At 43.1% G+C, this 22,422-nt stretch overlaps 1 protein-coding gene across 1 annotated transcript in view; it reads left to right on the plus strand.

Annotated features, from left to right (window-relative positions):
- Window positions 1-22,422, plus strand: part of PTGFRN (prostaglandin F2 receptor inhibitor) — a 68,333-nt gene that overhangs the window by 37,933 nt on the left and 7,978 nt on the right. The window contains exons 4-6 of the mRNA XM_079117179.1: window positions 174-554; window positions 12,290-12,715; window positions 16,784-17,203. Coding sequence (XP_078973305.1) covers window positions 174-554; window positions 12,290-12,715; window positions 16,784-17,203 — 1,227 coding nt within the window. The remainder of the gene's footprint in view (window positions 1-173; window positions 555-12,289; window positions 12,716-16,783; window positions 17,204-22,422) is intronic.

Consider the following 22,422-nt stretch of genomic DNA (forward strand, 5'->3'; position numbering starts at 1 on the left):
ATCCATTAAATATCTCTAAGTACATACAACTGTACAGAGCCTTCCAATTTTAATGCCGTAAATGAGCACTTAAAAGGAGATGATCTGAAGGGAGGCAGGGTAGGGGAGATGATAGGTGGAAGGGGCAAACATAATCCAGATCACTTAGATTTATTTTTTGTTTAATTTTCAAGTTCTGCGAGCAACCGTGGCCAGGAACGTATCTGTGCCTGAAGGAAAGGAATTGGACCTGTCCTGCAACATCACGACAGACCGAGTAGATGAGGTCCGGGCTGAGGTGACATGGTTCTTCAGCAGGACACCTGATGGCTCCTCTCCTGCCCGCCACATGTTGGCCCGGCTGGACCGCGATTCCCTGCTGCATGGGTCGCCTCATGTGGCCTTGAGTCACGTGGATGCACGCTCCTACCATTTACTGGTCCGAGATGTTAGCAAAGAAAACTCTGGCTACTATTTCTGCCACGTGGCGCTCTGGGTATCTGGACACAACAGGAGCTGGCACAAGGTAGCAGAGACCATGTCTGCACCTGCCAGCGTGGGTGTGACCTGGCTGGGTGAGTGTTGGGAGAAGGGCTTTTAGCCTCTTCGGCTTAATCCCTCCTTTGAGCTGTCTGGAGGAATCTGGGTGCTGGGTGCTCTGCATTACTTAGACATTCTTTTTCTTGGGAGAAGTGTACTTTAGATAGATCCCAAGCTGAAGGTGAAAGCAAAACTGGCTGAACTAGAATCTGGCAGGCAAGGGAATCGTTTAGATAATGTGGCCTCAGTTGTCTCAACGCCTTCATTTGAGAGGGCATAGTTTCCTTTTGTGTCGAGATCTGCAGGGTGGGAGCTGTGCTGGACGGCTTTGACATGGACCTTTGTTGGAGGGAGAGCGCTGCCATTTTTCCTCTCCTGTTCCGACAATCCTGGGTGCTCCCTGCCAGGGGCTGCTGCTTTCCAAAGCCCAGTGCAGAAGCCCTTCAGCTAACTGGAGGATTCCCCCCTCCCCCCCCCGCCCCTCGCTTAAATGCCCTGGAATCCCAAAATGATTTTATCTGCTGTCGCCGATTACACATAGGGGCCTTCCTGCTTCCCTGGGCTCTTCTTAGGGGCTCTCTCCTCCTGGTTTCAGTTTCCTTGGTGGAGGAGCAGAGTGGGTCACCTCACCACCCATTTTTAGCAATGTGTCATGTGTGTAAAGATCATCAGTATGTCCTCAACTTGTTACATGCGTGATCACTGGCATGGCCTCGTGTTTTCTACCATGCTCGTCTTCCCTCTCCATCTCTTGTTTTCCTACATGTTTGCCCACTGAGCAAAATGTGTGCAAACTCTTCCTAATTTTTGTTAATGGCTTATAATTGCAAGTAAACTCAGGAGGGATGGGGTCAAGTGGGGTGTGAAAAGCTTTCCTCTCACCTGCTTTTGTAATGAGGGTGGGATGGGCCTACCTGTCAAGCTCTTCACTGTTTTGAGCTTTGCCTCTCTACTGTCCCATGAGTGCATTGGGCCCTGATGAGGCAGGCATTAGGTGTTACTCTGATTGTTAGGAGGCAAAACACTTCTTTAAAGGCCAGGGAATGATTTCCTCCTTTGTCTGTTACCAATCATTCTCCTGCCATGTCAAGCAACTCACTCCTCGCTTTTCTCTGCATGGAAATCTGTTGGAGTGCTGCTGTGTTCACTGTCTGTCTGTCCCTCATAAGCCTTTATTTGGCAAATATGGGAGATTGGCAAGTGGGGACAGAGGGAGCAGGGAGAAAGGTAATAAGAATAAACAGAAAGGACAGTCCAATTGCAATTGTGACTAGACAGGGTGTTAGTTGTCTCTGTTAGCAAAGTGAGCCTTTGATATCTGAAAAGTAAAAGGAGCAAGGTTTATCTGGTGAGCTTTTATTCCCGCTGTCTGAGCCTTGTGTGAGAGACTCACTGTGAAGTACTGAACTGGAACAATGTTGGCCCAGCTAGAACTCTCCTTAGCAACCTTCAAAATAAAACAGATGTTGTCAGCACCAAAAGAAGATTTTTCATCTCTGGAGCTGAATTTGTCTCACAGCTCTGATCCTCAGTGCATTGTGTGGCGCTGTCAAATTCCAGCGCCGCCCCTCCCCGTCCCCTCCCCCTCCAACTTCTGAGTCCCAGCTCCAGGATTTTTTTTTCCGAAAGTGCTGCTGTGTGCACTCCAATTTGAGGGTTTCTTTGAAGTACTCCTGTATTGATCCCGGCATGCCCTGGGGGAGGTGCAGGGACTGTCAGACATCAGGAAAGGAGCTCTGGGAGAGCGTGAGCTCTTTTAACTGGAAGGGATTTGTTGGTGGCTCTGTTCTCCAGAGAGCAAGAAGAAATAAAGAGACTAAATTGTGGAAAAGGTTCAGTTATTATCCTAAGGATCCTGTCATTTGCTTTCCTGCAGAGTGCCAGCACCATTGTCGTGAAGATCATCAGCGTGCTTTTCCCTGACTGATGCTAATGCATATAGAACCCTGTGCCTTTCCTGACGCTTTACGCAGAATAGGCACTCAATAAATATTGGCTGAATGGGTAAATAAACCAGTACCAGCACATAGATAATGTTAAAATATGTACATAGGAAAACCAGAATTGCAAACAATTTTGTTCAAGTCATAGAATATTCAGAGGTATTTGCACACAGATAAACCTACCAGGAGTGTTAAGTGGTATAAAAACACAACTGCATTCTTTTCCTTTCTTCCTTTTTCTCTTTTTTCCCTGTGCCTATGACTCATACCCTTGCAGCTGCTTGGACACTTGTCAGGAGACGAGTCGGGCATGAGTACAGCAGCAGACATTTAGTCAGGATCTCCACGCTGGGTTCTCTGCCCAGAAACAGATGTGCTTGGCCTCACCCTAAATGGTCGTCTCTAGAAACATAACGTGTATATATGTGCAAATGCCTTCCATGCCATGTGCAACTTGGGGCCTGAACGAGGTAACAGGGAAGTGAACCCCCACCCCAAAAAGCAGGAAGACAGGTGACCTGCCAGGTGTATATATAGGTCACCTTAGGTTATATGACTATGGAATTCTGTCACAGAAGCATTCTTAAGAAAGCTGGATCCCCAGCTTCGTCATGTGGCAAACTTGAGTTTAATTGATGCATACACAAAACTCGATTTTGCCACTTGACAGATTCAGAATACTAATTGCCATTTATTGAGCACATACTGTGGACTAGACACGTACTTAGCCCTGGCACTGGGCTAAGGACTTCTTGTGCATTAAATATTTAATCCCATAACAACCCCATGAGTCAAGTGCCACTCCCTATCACCAGCTGAAAATCACCATTTTTTATTTTGCTTACAATTTTGAGGGTCAGGGATTAGGGAAGGACTCAGTGGAGGTCACCTCTAATATACTGATGACAGCTGGGGCATTTAGGACTTGGGACCGCCTTCTAGGTAACTTTCTTGTAGACATGTCACCATGATCCTGGGCCTCTCTCCTCACACACCTCTCACAGCTTGATCTTCTTAGAGTAGTCCCATTTCTAAGAGGCAGGAAATGGAAGTTGCTACTCCACTTAAAAGCAATGCCTGAGACTAGTACATTACAACTTCCGCTTTTTTCTATGGATTAGAGTCACCCACAGACCACCCAATATCAAAGGGATATAAGATACCTCCTAAAAGGGAGGGAAATAAAAGAGCCCCTTAGTGGGAGCAGAGACATGTGGCAGAAGGGCAGGTAGGAAGGGAAAGGCTACAGCCATCTTTGGAAAATAGAATCTACCACACTGGAGAACGCGCTTGCTTTTTCCTTTCTTCTCTCTCTCTCTCTCTCTCTCTCTCTCTCTCTCTCTCTCTCTCTCTCATGCTCTCTCACTCTCTTTCTCTCTCTCTTTAGTTTCAAAAGAGATGGTTGGTGGGATGGCTTAGAGAGAACTATGGCCCAAGGTCAAGTCTGTTCCAAGTGTGGTCATCTTCTGTGGGAACACCTTTGGCCTTGGGGATCTACTTCACTTGGAAACACCAGAGCATTCATTGACTTCTAGAAGCTGGATAGTCCTTGTTCTCATTTGCTCGTTATTGAAGTGCTGAGGTCAGTGATTGGGGCCTTCTCGAGTCCCCATGTGTCAGCTGAGAAGACACCAGGCTCTCGTGTGAATGGCCTGGCAAGTCAAGGAGCACTTGTAGCAGGCAAGAGGATCATGGTAAGAAAGAGCCTCTTTTGCCTAGGATTTATGTCCTACTTCAGAGGGGGAAAAGATTCAAGTTGGCTTGCAAAGTGAAACACAAAGCAGGAGACATAAAAATAAAATCAAGATCAAAAGGAGTGGGAAAAAAAATCTGAGAATAGGTATTACAAGGTGGTTGGGATGAATTCATTACTGATTTGCTTCTGAAGTCTTGAAGAGTTGAGACAAAAAGAGATGTGATTGTACAGTTCTCTTCTGAGGAAGGAAAACATAAACTCCTTCAGAAAGACAGACTTTTTCTTGGCCCTGAATTTATCATGTGCTTTTTCATTTCAGGGATTTAACATTATGGACAGTGCTTTCAACTGTTTCACAAGAGGCCCTAAATGATTATTTAAATGGATGGTTCTTATATCCACCCTCTATAAAAGCTGAGGGCATAAATCCTAAGTGTGTGAAGGAGTTTCTGTAAGAAGCTGAATTACTGTGGGGGACAAATGTTGCTTTGTGTTGATCCAATTTAGTGTATAGCTGAAACTTAGGGAGCCTAGCGGAATGGCTAGTTAATCTGCACATTAAGCCATCTCTCTCTGCTATCAGATGTCTTAAATGAGCCTTTGGCAGGAGTTGGATACTAATCAGTTCATGGTTGAGCTCTCTGCCCCAAGTACCATGCTTCTGTGGTGTTAATTGGAGAGGGTTCCAGGGCTTCGGATACAAGAGCCAGAGGAGGCAGAGCTGAGTTCTGCTATTCAGTCTTAAGAACCTGATTTGCATTCTTCCCCACTGGAGGACCGGCCCCCTATTCCAGCAGTGTGCCAGCGAGGAAGGTAATTATTTTTTCTTTAAAAGGAGCTGTTAATCTGCTAAGTACTTGGTGGAAACTTCAGAGTTCTGGGCCATCTATAAGAGATAATATTTACATCTGTGCAGTTTTTTAGATTGACTGTTATTAGCTGTCTGCCCAGGATTATCCCTGGTGACAGAAGAGCATGTGGCAAAGTTTTGGAGCCAAGAAGACCTGTTGTCCTACTTAACCATCCTCTAGGTGTGTTGTCTCTGATGTGTTGCTTAACATGTCTGAGCTTTGATTTTCTTGGTTTAATGGGATGATGAACTTTAAGTGGGAAGTACAGTAACTAGCACTTAAGTGCTTAGTACATTTTCTTGGTTGTAGTGACGATGATTGATTAGTGTTGGAGGGTCTTGCCCACCTAATTCTCAGCCAATTAGGATACAGGAATGTATTTTAGGGCCTAGAGAAGCCCCACCTGAAGGAACTAGGGAGGTATGTGTCCTGGAAGCAGCTGCTTCCAAGAGAAGTTAGGGAACAGGGTTGAGTTGGCCACCCCAGCCCTTTCCTGAATAGTTCTTTGAGCGTGGAACATAAGTGTTCCATTCAAATATTATATTTTTATTGTTCCAAAATGTCTAATGCTAAATGCATCCTCATGATAATAGTGCAGCTAAGCTGCAGTGAAGTCTCCCCTCCACAACAATACTTTCTTATTTATAGCTGTTTCTGTTTAAATGTTGGAGACTATTTAATTGTTATAAAAGTGATGATTTTGGTAAGTCTTTGACTTATATGCTTTGCTACCTCTGAAGTACTTCCCAATCCAAGATAGTAAAACCCCATCTCCAGCAGAGACAGGGGATTCTTCCTGTTTTCTCTAACTCATGTATCCAGCCTGGTGGTTTAATTAGCTGTATCAAGATAACAGTGTCAGAGTGGGTATTGGAACATGGCCCCATGGCACACAGGAGTAGAACTTCCACTGATATTACACTCCTGCCTTCTGGGAGGTAGCAGGCTTTGAGGACGCATTGATAACCTCACCCAGGTATGGAATGAACTTGGGCATGTGGTCATGGGAGCCAGGCCATGCAGCCAAAGCCTCTTGTAATTCTGCTCTCACACACTGTCTTAGCTGTTCCAAGCTTCATCTTTGCTTGTTTTGTTTTTCATTTGAAAGCATATATGAAAATAATTGTCATAGGAAACATGATTATTATAAAGATTAAGTGAAAATGCAAGGAAAGCATAAAACGTGGCTGGCACATAGAGAGCCCTCGACGATGCCAGATGTTAACAGTATTGTTGTAAAGTGGGGCAAATGACAGAAACTTTCCTTATAGAAACGTGAGAGTAAAGAGAGGAAATCTATTTAAAAACTAAGTTTTTAAGTATTTAAAATCTAAGTTAAAAACTTTAGGTCATATTCCTGCACACAGTAGGCACTGAATATTTGATTTACAGATTAATCAATGATTCTGAAAGCTTTTCATTCTTTTGAAAGTCATAACAAAGGAGTTTAATGACTGCCCCCACTCCCACCCCCCACCGACTTTACTTTTCCCCATGTTGGGCATCAAACCTAGGAACTTGCACGTGCTGGGCAAGCACTCTGCCACCACTCTACATCCTCAGCCCTAACCAATATTTTTTTATAAGTCTTCTGGGCAAGATCACCATGGAATCTGTAGCTTCAGGGATGGTGTGTATATGGGCACACACCATCCTGGTACCCAGATAAGCAAACAGATTCCTATCTTGGGATGCTGGTGACATCGCTCTTGGATTGGCCTCAGTATTCTGCAAAAGGTCTGACTGTGTGGATTGTTGTTTGTTTTTAACTTTTAAAAACAGAAATTTACAAATATTCACACTGGGAGTAATAACCACCAGCTTGAAAAGCTATCAATATTTTGCTGATCTTATTTCATCTGACTTCCCTCCCATGGATACACACACACACACACACACACACACACACACACACACACACACACACACATGCACACACTCATTTTTTTTAATCTGCAAGAGCAGAAAACATATCCCAGACATCATATCATTTTACTGTTAAATACCTCAGTATGCATCTTAACTGATAAGCATTTTTTTTAAACATAACCACCATTGCGTTCTGTGCTGATTTCTTGATGAGATAAAGCAGAATGTGGCAGTAATCAGTGGTGAAGTGCTTGTGCCCAGAATGAGCATTTTTATGCAAAATATTAAAATTAGTTCAATTCAGCAAGTATGTTAATACCTTTGATGTACAAGGCACAGCACACATAGCACGTGCAGATGAATAACGTGGGTTGTCCCTGGGAAGAGTCCTACAGAAGGTTCATGAGACGCCCATACAAATGACTGAAGTTCAAGGTAGTGTTGAAGTAAAATCCTTGGAGAGCAGGGAGTCTGCAGGTGGCAGGATCTGTGTGAACACTTGCTGAATAAGAAGTAGAGGTGTGATGTGCTGAGCTAGTTCAAAGGAGGCACCCTGTTAGGGAGGAGGGGCTGCACAGAGAGGCTTGTGCTTTAGGGGCCTTGAGAAAGGCACAGTCTTGGCAAGCCGATTTTAAAACTGTAAAACAGTCTGAAAGAACAGCTTCTATACATGCATCAAAACAATAAAAGAAATAAGAAGCCACCCATACTGCTACCAGTCTGACATGGTGGGTAGAGTCCTACGTTCTGTAGCAGTGTTGGCCTCAAGTTACCTGCAAGCCTGGTACCTTTGCGTTAAAGCTAAGGCCTTTGTGGAGGAGAATGAGGAGACCAGCCATTGAAGTCAGTGAGGAGATTTTTCTGTGTTGCCAAGATGAGGTTGCTCTAAGCAGATGCACACATTCTGCCGCTCCCCTGTGCTCTCATTTTCTTTACTTGGGTTTGTAGGATTTAAACAGGTGCATTTAGGGCAGACGATGGAGTTGAATGGGAGAATCCATTCAGTCATTTCTTCAACAACTTACTGAGCAGGTGTTCCAGGTACTGAGGCAGAGGCAACAGTGGGAGGGAAAGCAGAGAAACTGGAAGCATCAGACTGATCTGCGAACAGCAGGAGTTGCTATCAGACTGGAGTTGCGAAGGCTGTATGCTGTGGGTTTGGGTTCACGGGTTCACATAGTGAAGGGCTTTGAGTGCCAGGCCAGGACAGAGTTCTTGACCCTATGGGTGAGAGGAAAAGCCCTGGAGGGATCTGGCAAGCAAGTCGGCCTGGAGGCTATTAATAGTCTGGACTGGAGGCAGCGAAGACCTGGATCAGGGTATCCATAGTGAGGCTTTTGCTTCTATAAAGAACTTGGTGCATGCTGCCATGCATCAGGCCTGGGAATGGGAGAAATGGAAGAGGCACCAAGGAGGCAGAATGTGTAAGACTTAGGAACCCTCAAAGCAGAGAGGTGGAAGGGAAGAGGGAGAGTTGGAAATGGCACATATTTCAAGCTAGAGGGAGCTGAAGAATGAATGAGAGCAATGTAGTAGTGGGAACAGTCATTGGAAGGTTGGAGGCAGGAGCTGGCTATGTTTGGAGTGAGGCTTTCATTGTGTGTTTGTGTATGGACAGAGGAGGATGAGGAGAGAGGCAGTTTAGATTGTGGATGTGCTATACTTGGGTTGCCATGGAGATAGCCCTCAGGATGCCTGGAACTGAGCTCTGAGCTCTGTGCCAGTGTTTGAAGAACTGGGGCCAGAGCCAGGGGCCAACTGGGTTCTAATACCTGGGTGAGCGAGCTTTGGGGAATAGGGGATGGAGGAGGAGGAGAGAACAGCCCTGGTGGAGCTTGTCCATGTGTTCCTATTCTGACTATTAACAGCTCAATCATGTCACTGCTTCTCTACCATCCTTCTATAAATTGACAAGTTGTTTATGTTTATTGTATACAAAATGGTTGTTTTAGTGTACATTTCTGTTGTAGAATGACTAAGTTAAGCTAATTAACATATCTATTACCTGACATATCTTTTTTGTGGTGAAAATATTTAAGATCTATTTCCTTAGCGATTTTCAAGTTCCTGCATACAGTACAGTGTTAACTGTAGTCAATATGTTATACAATCCATCTCCTGGATAATTCTCCTTATTTAAAAGAAATTTTGTGTCCTTTGACCAACATCACCCCTCCTGAGGCCAGCCTCTGGTTACCACAGTTTTATTCTTTGCGTCTATGAATTTGACTTTTTTTAGGTTCTGCATAAAGTGAGATCATGCAGCACTTGTCTGTCTATGCCCGGCTTCTATCACTTAATGTGGCGTCTTCCAGATTTGTCCATGTTGTTGCACACAACAGGATTTCCTACTTTTTTATGACTGAACAGTATTCTGATGTGTGTAGGTATGCAGCATTTTCCTTACTCCTCTAGTGAGTGATGGACCCTTAGGGTGATTCCACACCTTGGCCCTTGTGAATAGTGCCTCAGTGAACATCTGCTGTCTTTCATCATAATTTTAGCAGCCTTCAAAAAAGTGTCACTTTGGAAGAATATGCCCAGGGCTGGAAACTCACCATGAAAAATGGAAGGGATTATTATTAAAGAGTGCATTATCTACTAGGGGACAGAAGAGAAGCCCCCAGGTGGCATCATGGCATTTTAAGCTCATAGGTCACTGAGGCTGAGGCAAGATCCCGTGGGAAGCTGTCTTCTGGGCCACATTCCCCGTGGTGGTGATTTATCAGTGCCCTTGCTGGCATGGCATTTAGTATTCCTCAAAATCACTGTGTCAGTTAGTGGAACTTAGAAAACACAGTTGGAAGATAGTAAGTTTGGTTCATTGAGAGATGAGGGTTTTCTTGGAACGTGGTAGGAAGGGTATAGTGCTGGGTCCAGATCTACCCTCTTTGAGCTAGGTGGGCAAGTTAACTTTTTAAAAGTTTCATCTTCTCAGATATGGAATGGAAATCATGTCTAACAATTCACAAATACCTATGTGTGTATGCATATGTACATGTATGGACATGTATCTGTGTGGATATACCTATACCTTCCACACACACACCAGGCATCAGTCTAAGCAATTTTATGACTATTTCAACTCTTAATCCTCATATTAAGATTATGAGGTATTGTTATTGTTGTTATCCCCATTTGCACAGGTGAAGGACCAGAGAAGTTAAGTAATCTGCCCAAGGCGACACTCCACATCAGTGGCAAAGCTGGGATTTGAACAGTCTACCTCCAGACCCCAACCCTCACCACTGCTCTGTACTGCCTTAGTGTAGTCAGGTGACATCCATGAGGGTCTTCCTTGTGGTACTTGAAATGGACCATTTGAGGTTCCCTAAGCAGTAGCTGCAGATAGTTTTTTTTTTTTTTTTTTTTTTTTTTTTGTCATTTGCAGATAGTTGATATGGCAGGGTCCCAGGTCCACCTTGACATGCCTATGAGGGTGCAGTCTTGCTGTATGCACAGCAGTTTGAATCAGCCCTTTTCACAGTAGATGAACTGGGTTGACCTGGTCGGCATTGGGTCTGTATCCAGAACTCAACATGAGCAAAGGTCTGAGGCCTTGAAATGGGCAGAGGATTGGGGGAGATCAAACATTCCTCGTCCTTGCATGTGCTGGTGCATACATGGTCAGTCATTGCTAGGGAGGCTGCCATGTGTCCCCCACCCAGGAACCAGGACACGCCCCAGCAAGGTGACCACAGACAGCACTCTTGCCTATGAAGGGAGGAGGCAAGTGGCTGCTCAGGGCCTCTGCAGTGCTGACCTCCTGCAGCCAGTGGTATTTCTCCACAGACACCGCCTCACAGTAGGATGTGTTCCCATGCCGGGCAGGGGCCAAGGACCCTGTTGGTTTAACTTTCTACAGCCGCATCCATCCTCACTTGCAATTAAATGCTTGCAAAGATGACATTTGAAGGAATTAAGATTTTGAGTTCTTTCCATTTCCTGGCCCAGTGAATCATTCTTGGAGAAGTCATGATGTTATAAATTTCATTAGAAGTGTAAATCACAGAAGAACAGTTCCTTGACCTCAGCAGTTTATAATCTGCATGAGTCATAAATAAAAGCAATGTTAAATAAAACTGAACTGATGAAGGCGGGCAAAGGCAGGGTTGGCAAATGGGAAGTTCTGCTCCAGCAGAATGATCTTTCTCCTAGAGGGCATGGTTCTGCAGAAAAAATATTTTTTTAAAGAAAACTTAGCATTAAGGCAGCGAACATATATTGAGTGCCTACTGTATACAAGGCTGTTTTTAGAGCTTGAGAATGAGACTCAGAAGTGAAGAGGAATTATGGTATGGATAACTGGTATGCCAGTATACATATGGGATCATAGAGAAATTGTCACCCCTGTAGCCTTGGGTCCTGGGTGACAGTGAAGAGTGAGTGGAAGTTTGCAGACATCCAAAACAGGACACCATAGTGATGTGAGAACTTTGGTGATCAGGGATAACATGGAAGGAGAATGGGGAAGAAAAGAGCCTACAAAGGGGTTCCAGTACCAGTTCCTGAGCAAGCAAGGAGGAGGCTTGGGGCCAATGAGGACAGAAGTGTGGAGGTGCCGAAATGGATGCATTGAGGAAATGGAACATCAGAGGAAGGAAGAGTTCTTTTTATACAAGTGAAAAACAGCAGACCTGTGGCAGAGTCGGGGGACATGCTAGGAGGGCTAGCTTTCCTTCCACCCTCTGTTGGAATCTGGGTCGAGCAGAGAAGCTGTTGGTCACTCGTGAGCTGGTTCACAGTTAGAAGGTTTCAGGGTTGGCAGAGTTGTAGGGCAAGTTACTTGTGACAGGAAAGAACATCCTATGGGGAGCTTGAGGATGAGGGTGTCTACTGACTAAATACAGAATCAGCAGAAATGTCAGAGGAGCAGCAGAGTGAGGACGGGAATGTGCAGGGGATGGCAACCTGAGTGCCTCGCATTCGGGCCCTGGCTGAGGATGGCAGGGCCTGAACTGTGGTGGGCCTCGGATCCTGGAACTTGTCTGGGACAGTTTGTCAGTACTGCTCCAGGGGGTACTTCGGAGGGCTGTGGGCTTGCCCAGCATTCCCCACACAGTCTTGGTTGAGTGTGGTCACTGGGCTTCTTATGAGATCCTTGAGATTTTAACCTCCTGGAGAAACTGGCAGCTGACCCTGGTCCTATGGAAAGGTGAGGGTCTGATCAAGGACTTTGACTTCTTGGTCTTGGGAGTTTTCTTGGGGGAATATAGGAAGAAGCATTTTGCAAATTTTGTAGAAATACTCACACTGGCACCTACTCATCCAATGATCAGACCAATTTCTATCCCGATAGCCAGTAGGAGACACAATTTAATTTTCTTATTCTGAGTACTTGTGTCATTCCTTTTGCTAATACTTGGTATGTTGCCCTAATTTTTCCCTCCCCTGGCCTCTCTCCTATTCAGAACCAGAGTATCAGGTATATCTGAATGCTTCAAAGGTCCCCGGGTTTTCAGATGAGCCCACAGAACTGGAATGCCGGGTAGTGGATGTGAAGAGCACAGAGGCGAGCATTCGTTTTACGGTGTCGTGGTACTACAGAATGAATCGGCGCAGTGATGATGTGGTGACCAGTGAGTTGATTGCTGTCATGGATGGGGACTGGACGCTGCGATATGGAGAGAGAAGCAGGCAGCGGGCCCAAGATGGAGAATTCATTTTTTCTAAGGAGCACACAGACACATTCAATTTCCGAATCCAAAGGACTACAGAGGAAGACAGAGGCAATTATTACTGTGTTGTGTCTGCCTGGACCAAACAGCGGAATAACAGCTGGGTGAAGAGCAAGGACATCTTCTCCAAACCTGTCAATATATTTTGGGCTTCAGAAGGTAGAGCTTTATTCTGTTTATCATTCATTTTTGTTTCGTTTCTGTTTAAGTAGTGCATTTTCAGATGCAGTCACCCAGGTTATATATACTAGGACTCTGTGCTTGTCCACTGGGGATCCGTGATCACGATGTGATCCTCTGCACCCTCTTTGAACTCACTGCTGCCCCAAAGAGGGCCCTCTGCAACTTTATTTAGCACAATCTCCTGATCCTCAGGCTGAGTGTTCCCTTCCCCTTCTTTCATTTAGCATTCCCAGCTCACTCTCTGAGGACACTGTTCCCTCTGGAGCCCTCCTAAAGTGGCATTTCTTTCCACACTCCTGAACCTAGAGGTGGGGCAGGTAGGCACCCTCCTCACTCCTCCCTGTAGCTTCCAGACTATTTTCTCTCAGCCCTTAGAATATCTGGTTTTGTCTCTCATGGCAAGGTTTTCTGTTCTTTTGTTGGAAATGCTAACTTCAGTTTCACAGATGCCCTATTACTGCTCCTATCAGGAGAACTTCACTGCAATCACCCTTGTGGCTTTAAAGAAAATACTGAGCATGGGCCCCACCAGAAACCCTGCTTTGATTGGTGGGAGATGAATGCAGTCTAGATGCTGGAATTTGCTTCTTGTGTGTGGCAAGGTTGAGAAGCCTAATGTGGGTTCTAATGTGGGTTTCCTTCTTAGCCCCTCATTTGCCTCTCTGAAGACATGTCTCCTGTCCTGTTTTGGTCCTTCCCTTCCTGTATGCCCATTAGGCTGGCTTATCTCTGATAACTGAAACCCTTCCATCATCTCAATCTCAAGCATCCTGTTCTCTAAACGTGTCTTCTGTTATTCCTAGATCATTCCTGCTGGTACTACAAAAACAGCCCTTCAACCTACTGGGACCAATGATCTGATGCTACACCTTCTCTTGTCCTTCACTCCTCCTATGTCTTCACTTCCCTCGTAGCTAGGATGACCATTTACTTAGGGTAGTCCAGATAACGCCTATTGTGCTGGTGTGGTTACTTTAGCCCCCTCTTTCATTCTTAGATGTGTCTGTGGCAGCAGGTGGGGATAAGTCACATGACCACTTACTGGCCTAAAGTCTCAGTCAGTCATATCACTCCCTTGTGTACAGCCTTATCTCTGTTTCCCCTCTTTGGGTCTGCCTTATCCTCTGACTAAACCGTAACCCAGTTCAAGGCCAACACTCTGCTGCTTGTCGACCTATGTCTGCAGAGTTAAATGTTAGTAGAGAAAAACATTCAAACAATGTTGACTGGTCTGACTTTAAATCTGTGATCACTTATGTGAAGTGGGTCCTCAACACTGCCTGGGAATCATTCTGCATTTCCTTAATCTGTTTACTTCCCCACTCTCCCAAATGATTATTGCATTCCACCTCTCTCTCTCTCTGAAAACTTCCTTCTCTACCTCTCTATTAGCTGTTGGTTTTGCTTCTTCTTTCTCTAAAAAAATGTTTTTTAAATCAAGAAAATCCCCCACACTCTACCTCAGCAGCTAAGCTCATGATATTCAGCCTTATACTCTCCTATGACTTTTAAGATTTCTTTCTCCTCTGGAGCTCTCCTATTAACATGCTGTCAGATCTCCTTCAAGGTGAGCAAGGAGCTAAGCTAGTCCTGATCCCTCTTCTCCCTCCATCTTTCTGTTCCCTGTAACCCTTGTCCACCTATTACTCTCTTTCCTTCTATAGCCACAGCATCCAATGTTTCTGTTTTAGATGTTTCCAGCTTCTCTCCTCCCATTCTCTTTGGTATCTATTCTAATCAGAATTTTCCCTTTATTGCACATATAAGATTACCAGGGATCCACATATTGCACAATCCACCTGTCAGTTACACTGCTAAAGTTGGCAGGATTTAACACAAGTGATCACTCCTTCAACCTTTCTAAATGCTTCCTCAGCCTTGTTTGTTGGCTTCTGTTCATTTTTCCAATCTCCGAACATTATACAACTTCAGGATGTAGTCCTCAGACTTCTATTTAATGTGCTCCCTTGATAGTCGCTTCTCATCTCATGAATTCTAATAGACACCAGTGACTTCCAATTTTACATTTCTACCCAGAGCTCTTTCCAGAACTCCCGATTCAATATTATGTTGCCTTCTTTACAACTCTAGTTGTCTAATGGATATCTCAAACCTATGTTCGGAATGGTGCGCTGGTATCAGCCAATTCTTTTCTCTCAACCTTCTCTAAACTATTAGAGCTAGCTAGCACCATTATTCTAATTGTTCCATCCAAAACCTTCATCCTTCACTCCTTGCTCTTTTTTTTTTGGGGGGGGGGGGGCGCTGCTGGGGATTGAACTAAGGGCCTTGTGCATGCTGGGTAAGTGATGTACTACTGACTGTACCCCCCAAACCCCAACTCTTCATTCTCAAAATTGACTTAGGATCTAACCACTATTCTGCTCCACTTACACCCAGGAGCCATCTTCTCTTTCTGTGTTTCATCACCAGCTCCCTAACTGGTCTCCGCCCTCTGCCCTTAACCACGCCCTTAAAATTCAAGTCAGATCATGAAACTCTCCAGCTCTAAACCATCAAAGGCTTCCGATCTCAGAGTAAAACCCAGAATCCTTTCACTGGTCTTTGGTGCCATGTGCCAACCAATGCCATCTCCATTGGCTTCCCGCAGCTCCTCCAGCCCACTGCACGCCAGCCACTCTGCCCTCCTGTGGCTCCTCACAGTGCCAGCCAGGCCCCCCGCCTCCTAGCTTCCCACTTGCTCTTCCTCTGCCTAGAAAGCTTTTCCTCAGGTGGATACGAGGCTCATTGCCTCACCTCCTCAGGTCCTTATTCAAATGTTGCCTTTTCTGTGAATGTGCTGGCTGCTGTATAATTGTGACACATGCACCCCCATATGCAAAACTACCCTTTTCTCTTCTGTGTCTGTTTTTTGTCCTTAAATTATCACCATCTCAATAGACCATATATTCTACTTATTTGTTTTGTTTGTCTCCTTCCTCCAGCACAGAGGGAAGAATTTCTGTATATTCAGTGCACTGTTGTCTTCCCAGTGCCTGGAATATGGAAGGGTCTCAATAAGTGCTTGTTTACTGAATGATCAAACAGGACAATCAAGAGTGCGATGGCTCCGCTCGGCAGAACCTCAGAAATCAGAGACTCTGGAGAGACAATGTAGCGTTTATGTTCTGCTCTCTTAGCAGAGGAACAAGTATTCCAAAGAACCCAACCTAAAGTTGAAGAACCAGACAAATAATAGGATTAATAATTGCGTTAAAGGATAAAAAGAACGGGTCTAATTCATCTGTTCACCCATTCAGCAAATATTTAAGTTCCTTCCAAGTGCCTGACTCTGTGCCATTATGATAGATGAATTCTAATGTGTATATGCGTAGGGATTATTGTTTTGACACAGAAGCAGAGAGAACACATTTAAACCTAACATTAGTATAGCCATAGACACTGGCTCAGAATGTTAAAATAGCACCTCTGAAATTAAGGTGTAAACCAGTTGGAAGTGATTAGATCTACAAGTGCTTATGCTCCTGTCATTTAGTAATCTATCTGTTCTATAATGTTACCTTCATAGGAATGAACAGAGAGCAGTCATTTTTCCCTGCTGTGCTACTCCACACAGGCTAGCTCAGCTAGGGGGACTTCTCTGTACTCAGCAGATGCTCAGGGGAGGAAAGGGGAATGGTGTGCCCAGCAGCCTGGTTTGGGTTTCTAATCCACCCTTGTCCTCCTCCCCAGCTCACTAAGAGTGAACTCCATTGTGCATCTTGGGGGCACTTTAGCTCCCCAGCTTTTCTCTTTTGGTAACCATCTTCAGGGCTTGAAGTTCCTCCAAACCAAATTCTCACTGTCCATTAACCCTGTACACTTGCACCCATTCAATCATTTCTAACTGCTACTTCCCCTGTGCTGGTTTTCAGCCTGCTCACGGATACACATGATTTTCTTTGTGAGTTTCCAGATTTTCTTAAGTGTCTTTGTGTGGCGATTTGCAAATAAATTCCCATTTTCTTGACATTTTGCTTTTAGGTGCATATCCACTTTAACTGATCCTGTTGGAAATCACCTTCTTCTGGTGCTTCATTCCAGATTCTGTGCTCGTGGTGAAGGCAAGGCAGCCAAAGCCTTTCTTTGCTGCAGGGAATACGTTTGAAATGACTTGCAAAGTGTCGTCCAAGAATATTAAGTCTCCACGCTACTCTGTACTCATCACGGCTGAGAAGCCTGTTGGAGACCTCTCCAGTCCCAACGAAACCAAATACATCATCTCCCTGGACCAGGATTCTGTAGTGAAACTGGAGAATTGGACAGATGCATCGCGGGTGGATGGAGTTGTGTTAGAGAAAGTGCAAGAGGATGAATTTCGCTATCGAATGTACCAAACTCAGGTCTCAGATGCAGGGCTGTACCGCTGCATGGTGACAGCCTGGTCTCCTGTTGGAGGCAGCCTATGGCGAGAAGCAGCCACCAGTCTCTCCAATCCTATTGAGATAGACTTCCAAACCTCAGGTGAGCAGGGAATTCTGTTGAGTCATAGATTGAATTGGAAATGGTTTTGATCAAATGTCCTTTTTTTAGCCAGCTTTATTGAAATAGAATTCATATACTGTACAATTTACCCATTTAAAGTGCATAACTCAGTGGCCCTTCGTGTGTTCACAGGGTTGTGCAGCCATCACCACGATCAATGTTAGAATGTTTTCATGAAAAGAAACCATGACCCTTAACCAGCACCCTCCAATCCTGCCTTGTTCTTCCCATGTCACATCCTGTAGCAACCACTAATCCCCTTTCTGTCTCTGTAGATTTGCCTTTTCTGGACATCTCACACAGTGGAATATCATATGTGACTTCCATGTCTCTGAGCATCTTTTCAAGGGTCATGCACATTGTCTCTTGCTAAGTTGCTTAGGGCCTCGCTAAGTTGCTTAGGGCCTCACTAAGTTGCTGAGGCTAGCCTCAAATTTGCAATCCTCCTGCCTCAGCCTCCCAAGCCGCTGGGATCTCAGGTGTGCACCATTGTGCCCAGCTCAGTACTTCATTTTTATGACTGAATATTGCATTGTATGGACATGCCACCTTTTATTTATCCTTTCATCACCTGATGAATGACATTTGACTGTCCAGTTCCTGACTATTATAAACAATGCTGCTATGAATATTCACATACAAGATTTTTTTGTGAATGTGTGCTTCCATTTCTGTTCTCATTAAAAAACAAAAACAAAAACAACAACAACAACAAAAATCACAGCCAGTTGATATTCTTTAGGGAAACTGGTGGAGTATAAAGAGGAGGGACTGAGCCTCCAGGGATGTTAAATGACATGCTGAAAGTGGAAGATCCAGAGCCAAGACCCCAGTCTTAACAAGTTGCATGGCTTTCTGTGCCTAAGGCCCTTTTGGTATGAAGGCTGTGACTTCTTTTCTCAGTCCAACTAATCAGAACAGTGTTTCCATACAGGGGTTGATTCTCCATCTTATTCTTCACCTTGCTTTTGGATTGGAGAAAAGATTTCCTACAGTTAGTCACGTCATCAGAGCTGCTGTGGTATGGGTGAATATGTCTGTCCACTTGATTTGTTGAGAAAATTGTTAAGGATATTTATCTGTGGGAAAGTTAATTCAAACAAGGGCATTTTCACTTCTATTCTTAATTAATTTTTGGTAATTGGAATATTGTTATGCAATAAGGTAGAAGGATCTGCTTTTGTTGAGAGATTTCTTCCCCATCTAAGTAATTCATGAAGATCCTCTGACAAGTCTGTGTGTGTGTGTTTCCGCAGGGAGGAGATTTAAAAGTTTTAAAGCCCCAGTTTTATTTAGAGTATCAATGTGAAGGATTATCATTTGTGAGTTTAAGACTAAACATTTTTATTAACTCTGCTCTGGGTTCCAGTTAGAAATTTCTGGATGTGTTAATTCATGTTCACCCATAAAAATTCAGGCATTTAAGTGAATCACTATGACAAATGCAAGATGTTTGTTGAATTAAATTATTTGCATTTACTTTACAGGTAAGCTACACTCTCGTAAAGCGTTTTCTTTATTATTTTGTATTATTTTAACCTTTTATAGTTATAGAGAAATAATCATCTAGCATCTCTTAACCTTTAAATTAATAAAACATAAATACTGATTTAAGCCCTAAGACTTGGAAGGAACAGTTAAGGCACAAGCCTCTCTTTATCGTGTATTTGCTTGTTTGTTTACAATAACCACTTTATTAAGATGCAATTCACATACTGTGAAAGTCACCCATTTAAAGAATACAGTCCAATAGTTTTTAATATATTTAGAGTTGTGCAACTATCACCCTCTCTAATTCCAGAACACTTTGGTTTCTCCAAAAGGAAACCCCATTCCCCTTAGTAGTCTGCCCATCCGCCACACTCCCCTCCACTCGAAAACCTCTAATCTCCTTTCAGTCTCTATAGATTTGCTTCTTGTGAACATTTCCTCTGAGTCGAATCATAGAAGTTTGTGGACTTTTATGATTGGCCGTTTTCACTTAAGCATACCGTTTTCAAGGTCGGCCCATGTATCAATATTTCATTTCTTTTTATGACTGAAGAATACTCCATCGTATGGATACTACATTTTTTTATTCATTCATTCATAGATGGACATTTAGACTGTCTTAATTTTTTTTTGGCTATTATGAATAATGCTGCCATAAACATTATTATTTGAAAATACTGTCTCCCATTCCGTGTGTGTTGTCTTTACTTTCTTATTGGTGTCCCTTGAAAAACTCAAATGTGTAGTGTCGATGAAGTCCAGTGTATCTGTTTTTCCTTTTGTTGCTTGCATTTTTGGTGTCCTATCTGAGAAACCGTTGCCTGTTTCGAGGTCATGAAGATGTACACGTTTCCTCCTAGGAGTATTTAAATTTTAGCTCTTACGCTTACAGCTATAATCTGTTTTGAGTTCATTTTTGCATATGGTATAAGGAATGGGTTCATATACTGTACAATTTACCCATTTAAAGTGCATAACTCAGTGGCCCTGTGTGTGTTCACAGGGTTGTGCAGCCATCACCACGATCAATTTTAGAATGTTTTCATGACACTCAAAAGAAACCATGACCCTTAACCAGCACCCTCCAGTCCTGCCTTGCTCTTCCCATGTCACATCTTGTAGCAACCACTAATCCCCTTTCTGTCTCTATAGATTTGCCTATTCTGGACATCTCACACAGTGGAATATCATATGTGACCTCCATGTCTCTAAGCATCTTTTCAAGGATCATACATATGTCACATGTATCAGTACTTGGAAAATCTGTGCTTTTTCCCTTATCACAAATTATTTAATCAAAAACCTAAGTGTGTATTACTAGACTTTCAGTTCTGTTCCAGAGATCTTGTATTTCTGTCCTTAAACCAGTGTCATATTATTTGGTAATTATAGCTTTGTAGTTAGTTTCGAAATCAAGAAATGTGAATGTTCCAACTGTTTGTTCTTTTTCAAAACCATTTTGGCTATTCTAAATCCTTTGCATTTCCATGTGACTTTTAGGATCTGTCTGTTAATTTCTATAAAAATATGGATTGTGTAGAACAATTTGGAGAGTACTGCTATTTAATAATATTGCCTTCCAGTTCATTAATGTGAAATGTCTTTCCGTGTAGTTACGTCTTCTTTAATTTCTTTCGGTGGTATTTTCTTGTCAGTGTACAAAGCTTGGAAGTTCTTTTGTTAAATTCTTTCTAATTTTGTAAACTTTTTTGATGCTGTTGGAAATGGAACCACTTTCTTAATTTACTTTTCAGTTTGGACATTGCAATTGTAAGAAACACAACTGATTTTTATACATTGATCTTGTATCCTGCAACCTTGTTGAACTTAATTAGTTCCAATTAGTTTTCTTATGGATTCCTTACAATTAATTTTTTCTTTACAATTTTTAAAATATGAGATCATGTTATCTGTAAATAGAGAAAGTTTTACATCTTCCTTCCTGAGGCAAATACCTTCTATTTCTTTTCTTGCCTGATTTCCTTGGCTAGAGCCTCCAGTACGATGTTGAATGGAAATAGCACAAGAGGACATTCTTGTCTTATTCCTGATCCTAGCGGGGAAGCATTCAGTCTTTCACTTTAAGTATCATGTTAGAGCTGGGATTTTTTTTTTTTTTTTGGTGGGGGCAGGCAGGTAACCAGGAATTGAACTCAGGGGCATTCAACCACTGAGCCACATCCCCAGCCCTATTTTGTATTTTATTTAAAGTCAGGGTCTCACTGAGTTGCTTAGTGCCTCGCTTTTGCTGAGGCTGGCTTTGAACTTACGATCCTCCTCCCTCAGCCTCCCCAGCAGCTGGGATTATAGGCATGTGCCACCATGCCTGGCTAGATGTGGGTTTTTCCTAGATACCCATTATCAGGTTGAGGAAGTTTCTTCCATTCTAGTTTGTTGAGTGTTTTTTATCAGGGAATGGGTGTTGGGTGTTATCAAATGCTTTTTCTGTGTCTGTTGAGATGATCATGTGGTTTTTGTCCTTTATTTGTGTATATTTTGCTATCTGTAGGAGTCAATTCCATCATGTTTGACATTTGTTATTTGATCTTTCTTGTAAACTGTTCTGTAGAAGAGGGGAGACATAAAATCTTTTGTATGTATTTCTGGGTAAGGAATGGATATTGAATCTATTTCTCAATTTTTTAAAACTAAATATAACAGATAAATTCACTGTGCTTCCAGGTTGAATAGACTGCCTGAGGTTTTTATTTTTAATCTGTGGAGTTGTCATGGCCAGTTCACATTTTAATTAGAAGAGTCTGCCATCAAATTCGGTACCCAGCACAACAATGTAGCCCTAAATAGCCCCCAGCAGACATTGATCTGAAACCGGAGCCTTTGCTTCCTAAAAATCAGCAGTACTCCTTCCTACACACAACAAAGAGTGCTTCCAGTGTTCACCTTCCTGGCCTCTGATGGCAGAGGCATGGCCTCTTATTATTGAGACCTGTTTCTCAAGGTGACCTACTAAGTCATGGCTTTTCCTGACTCAAGTGTCAAGGGGGAAAAGTAAGATTTAAAAGTGATACTATAGATTTCAACCTTTTAAAAGAATATTAGTAATTTTTTTCTCTTTAATATGGAAAATTTAAAAATACAATAAAGGGATAGAAAAAAAGAATTCTGTCATGCTACTAGAGACTAATTTGTACTCTTTGTCTTCCTAGAATTTTTCCCTTTTGTGTTTTCTTCATGACTTTGAGATCAGGCTGTGTATATAATTTCATGACCTGTTTTCTTACCCCTTTAGTGTTATAAGATAAGCATTTTTCCTGATGCAATAAATTCTAGGTAAACACTAACTTTAATGATTATATATAGTAGAATTTGTTTACCCATGACCCCTTTGATGGACATGCAGATGGTCTGCAATTTTTGCTTTCACAAAAACACTGCCATTAATAGCCTTTTTCTAGGGCTGGGGTTAGAATATGGTTTGCCTGAGTGTCTGTATTTAAAAGCTAAGTGGTTCCCATACTCTCTGCAGACTGGGAATCAAGGGACCCCTAGTGACTCTGGTTGTTCACTTAAATTCTCTGTGCCAGTCTGTCATCTGTGAAGTTGACCAGACAAATCCCCTCACAAAAACAGCATTACCACAGAAATTGACCATAATGAAAATATTTCTAAGCCTGGGATAATGACCCATATTAACAGTGAGCTGTTATTTCGTTAGAAGGAAATCTACTTCTGTGCCTCCTTTACCA

Source organism: Sciurus vulgaris (genome assembly GCF_902686455.1).
Source record: "Sciurus vulgaris genome assembly, chromosome: 1".
In the NCBI taxonomy this organism is placed as follows: domain Eukaryota; kingdom Metazoa; phylum Chordata; class Mammalia; order Rodentia; family Sciuridae; genus Sciurus; species Sciurus vulgaris.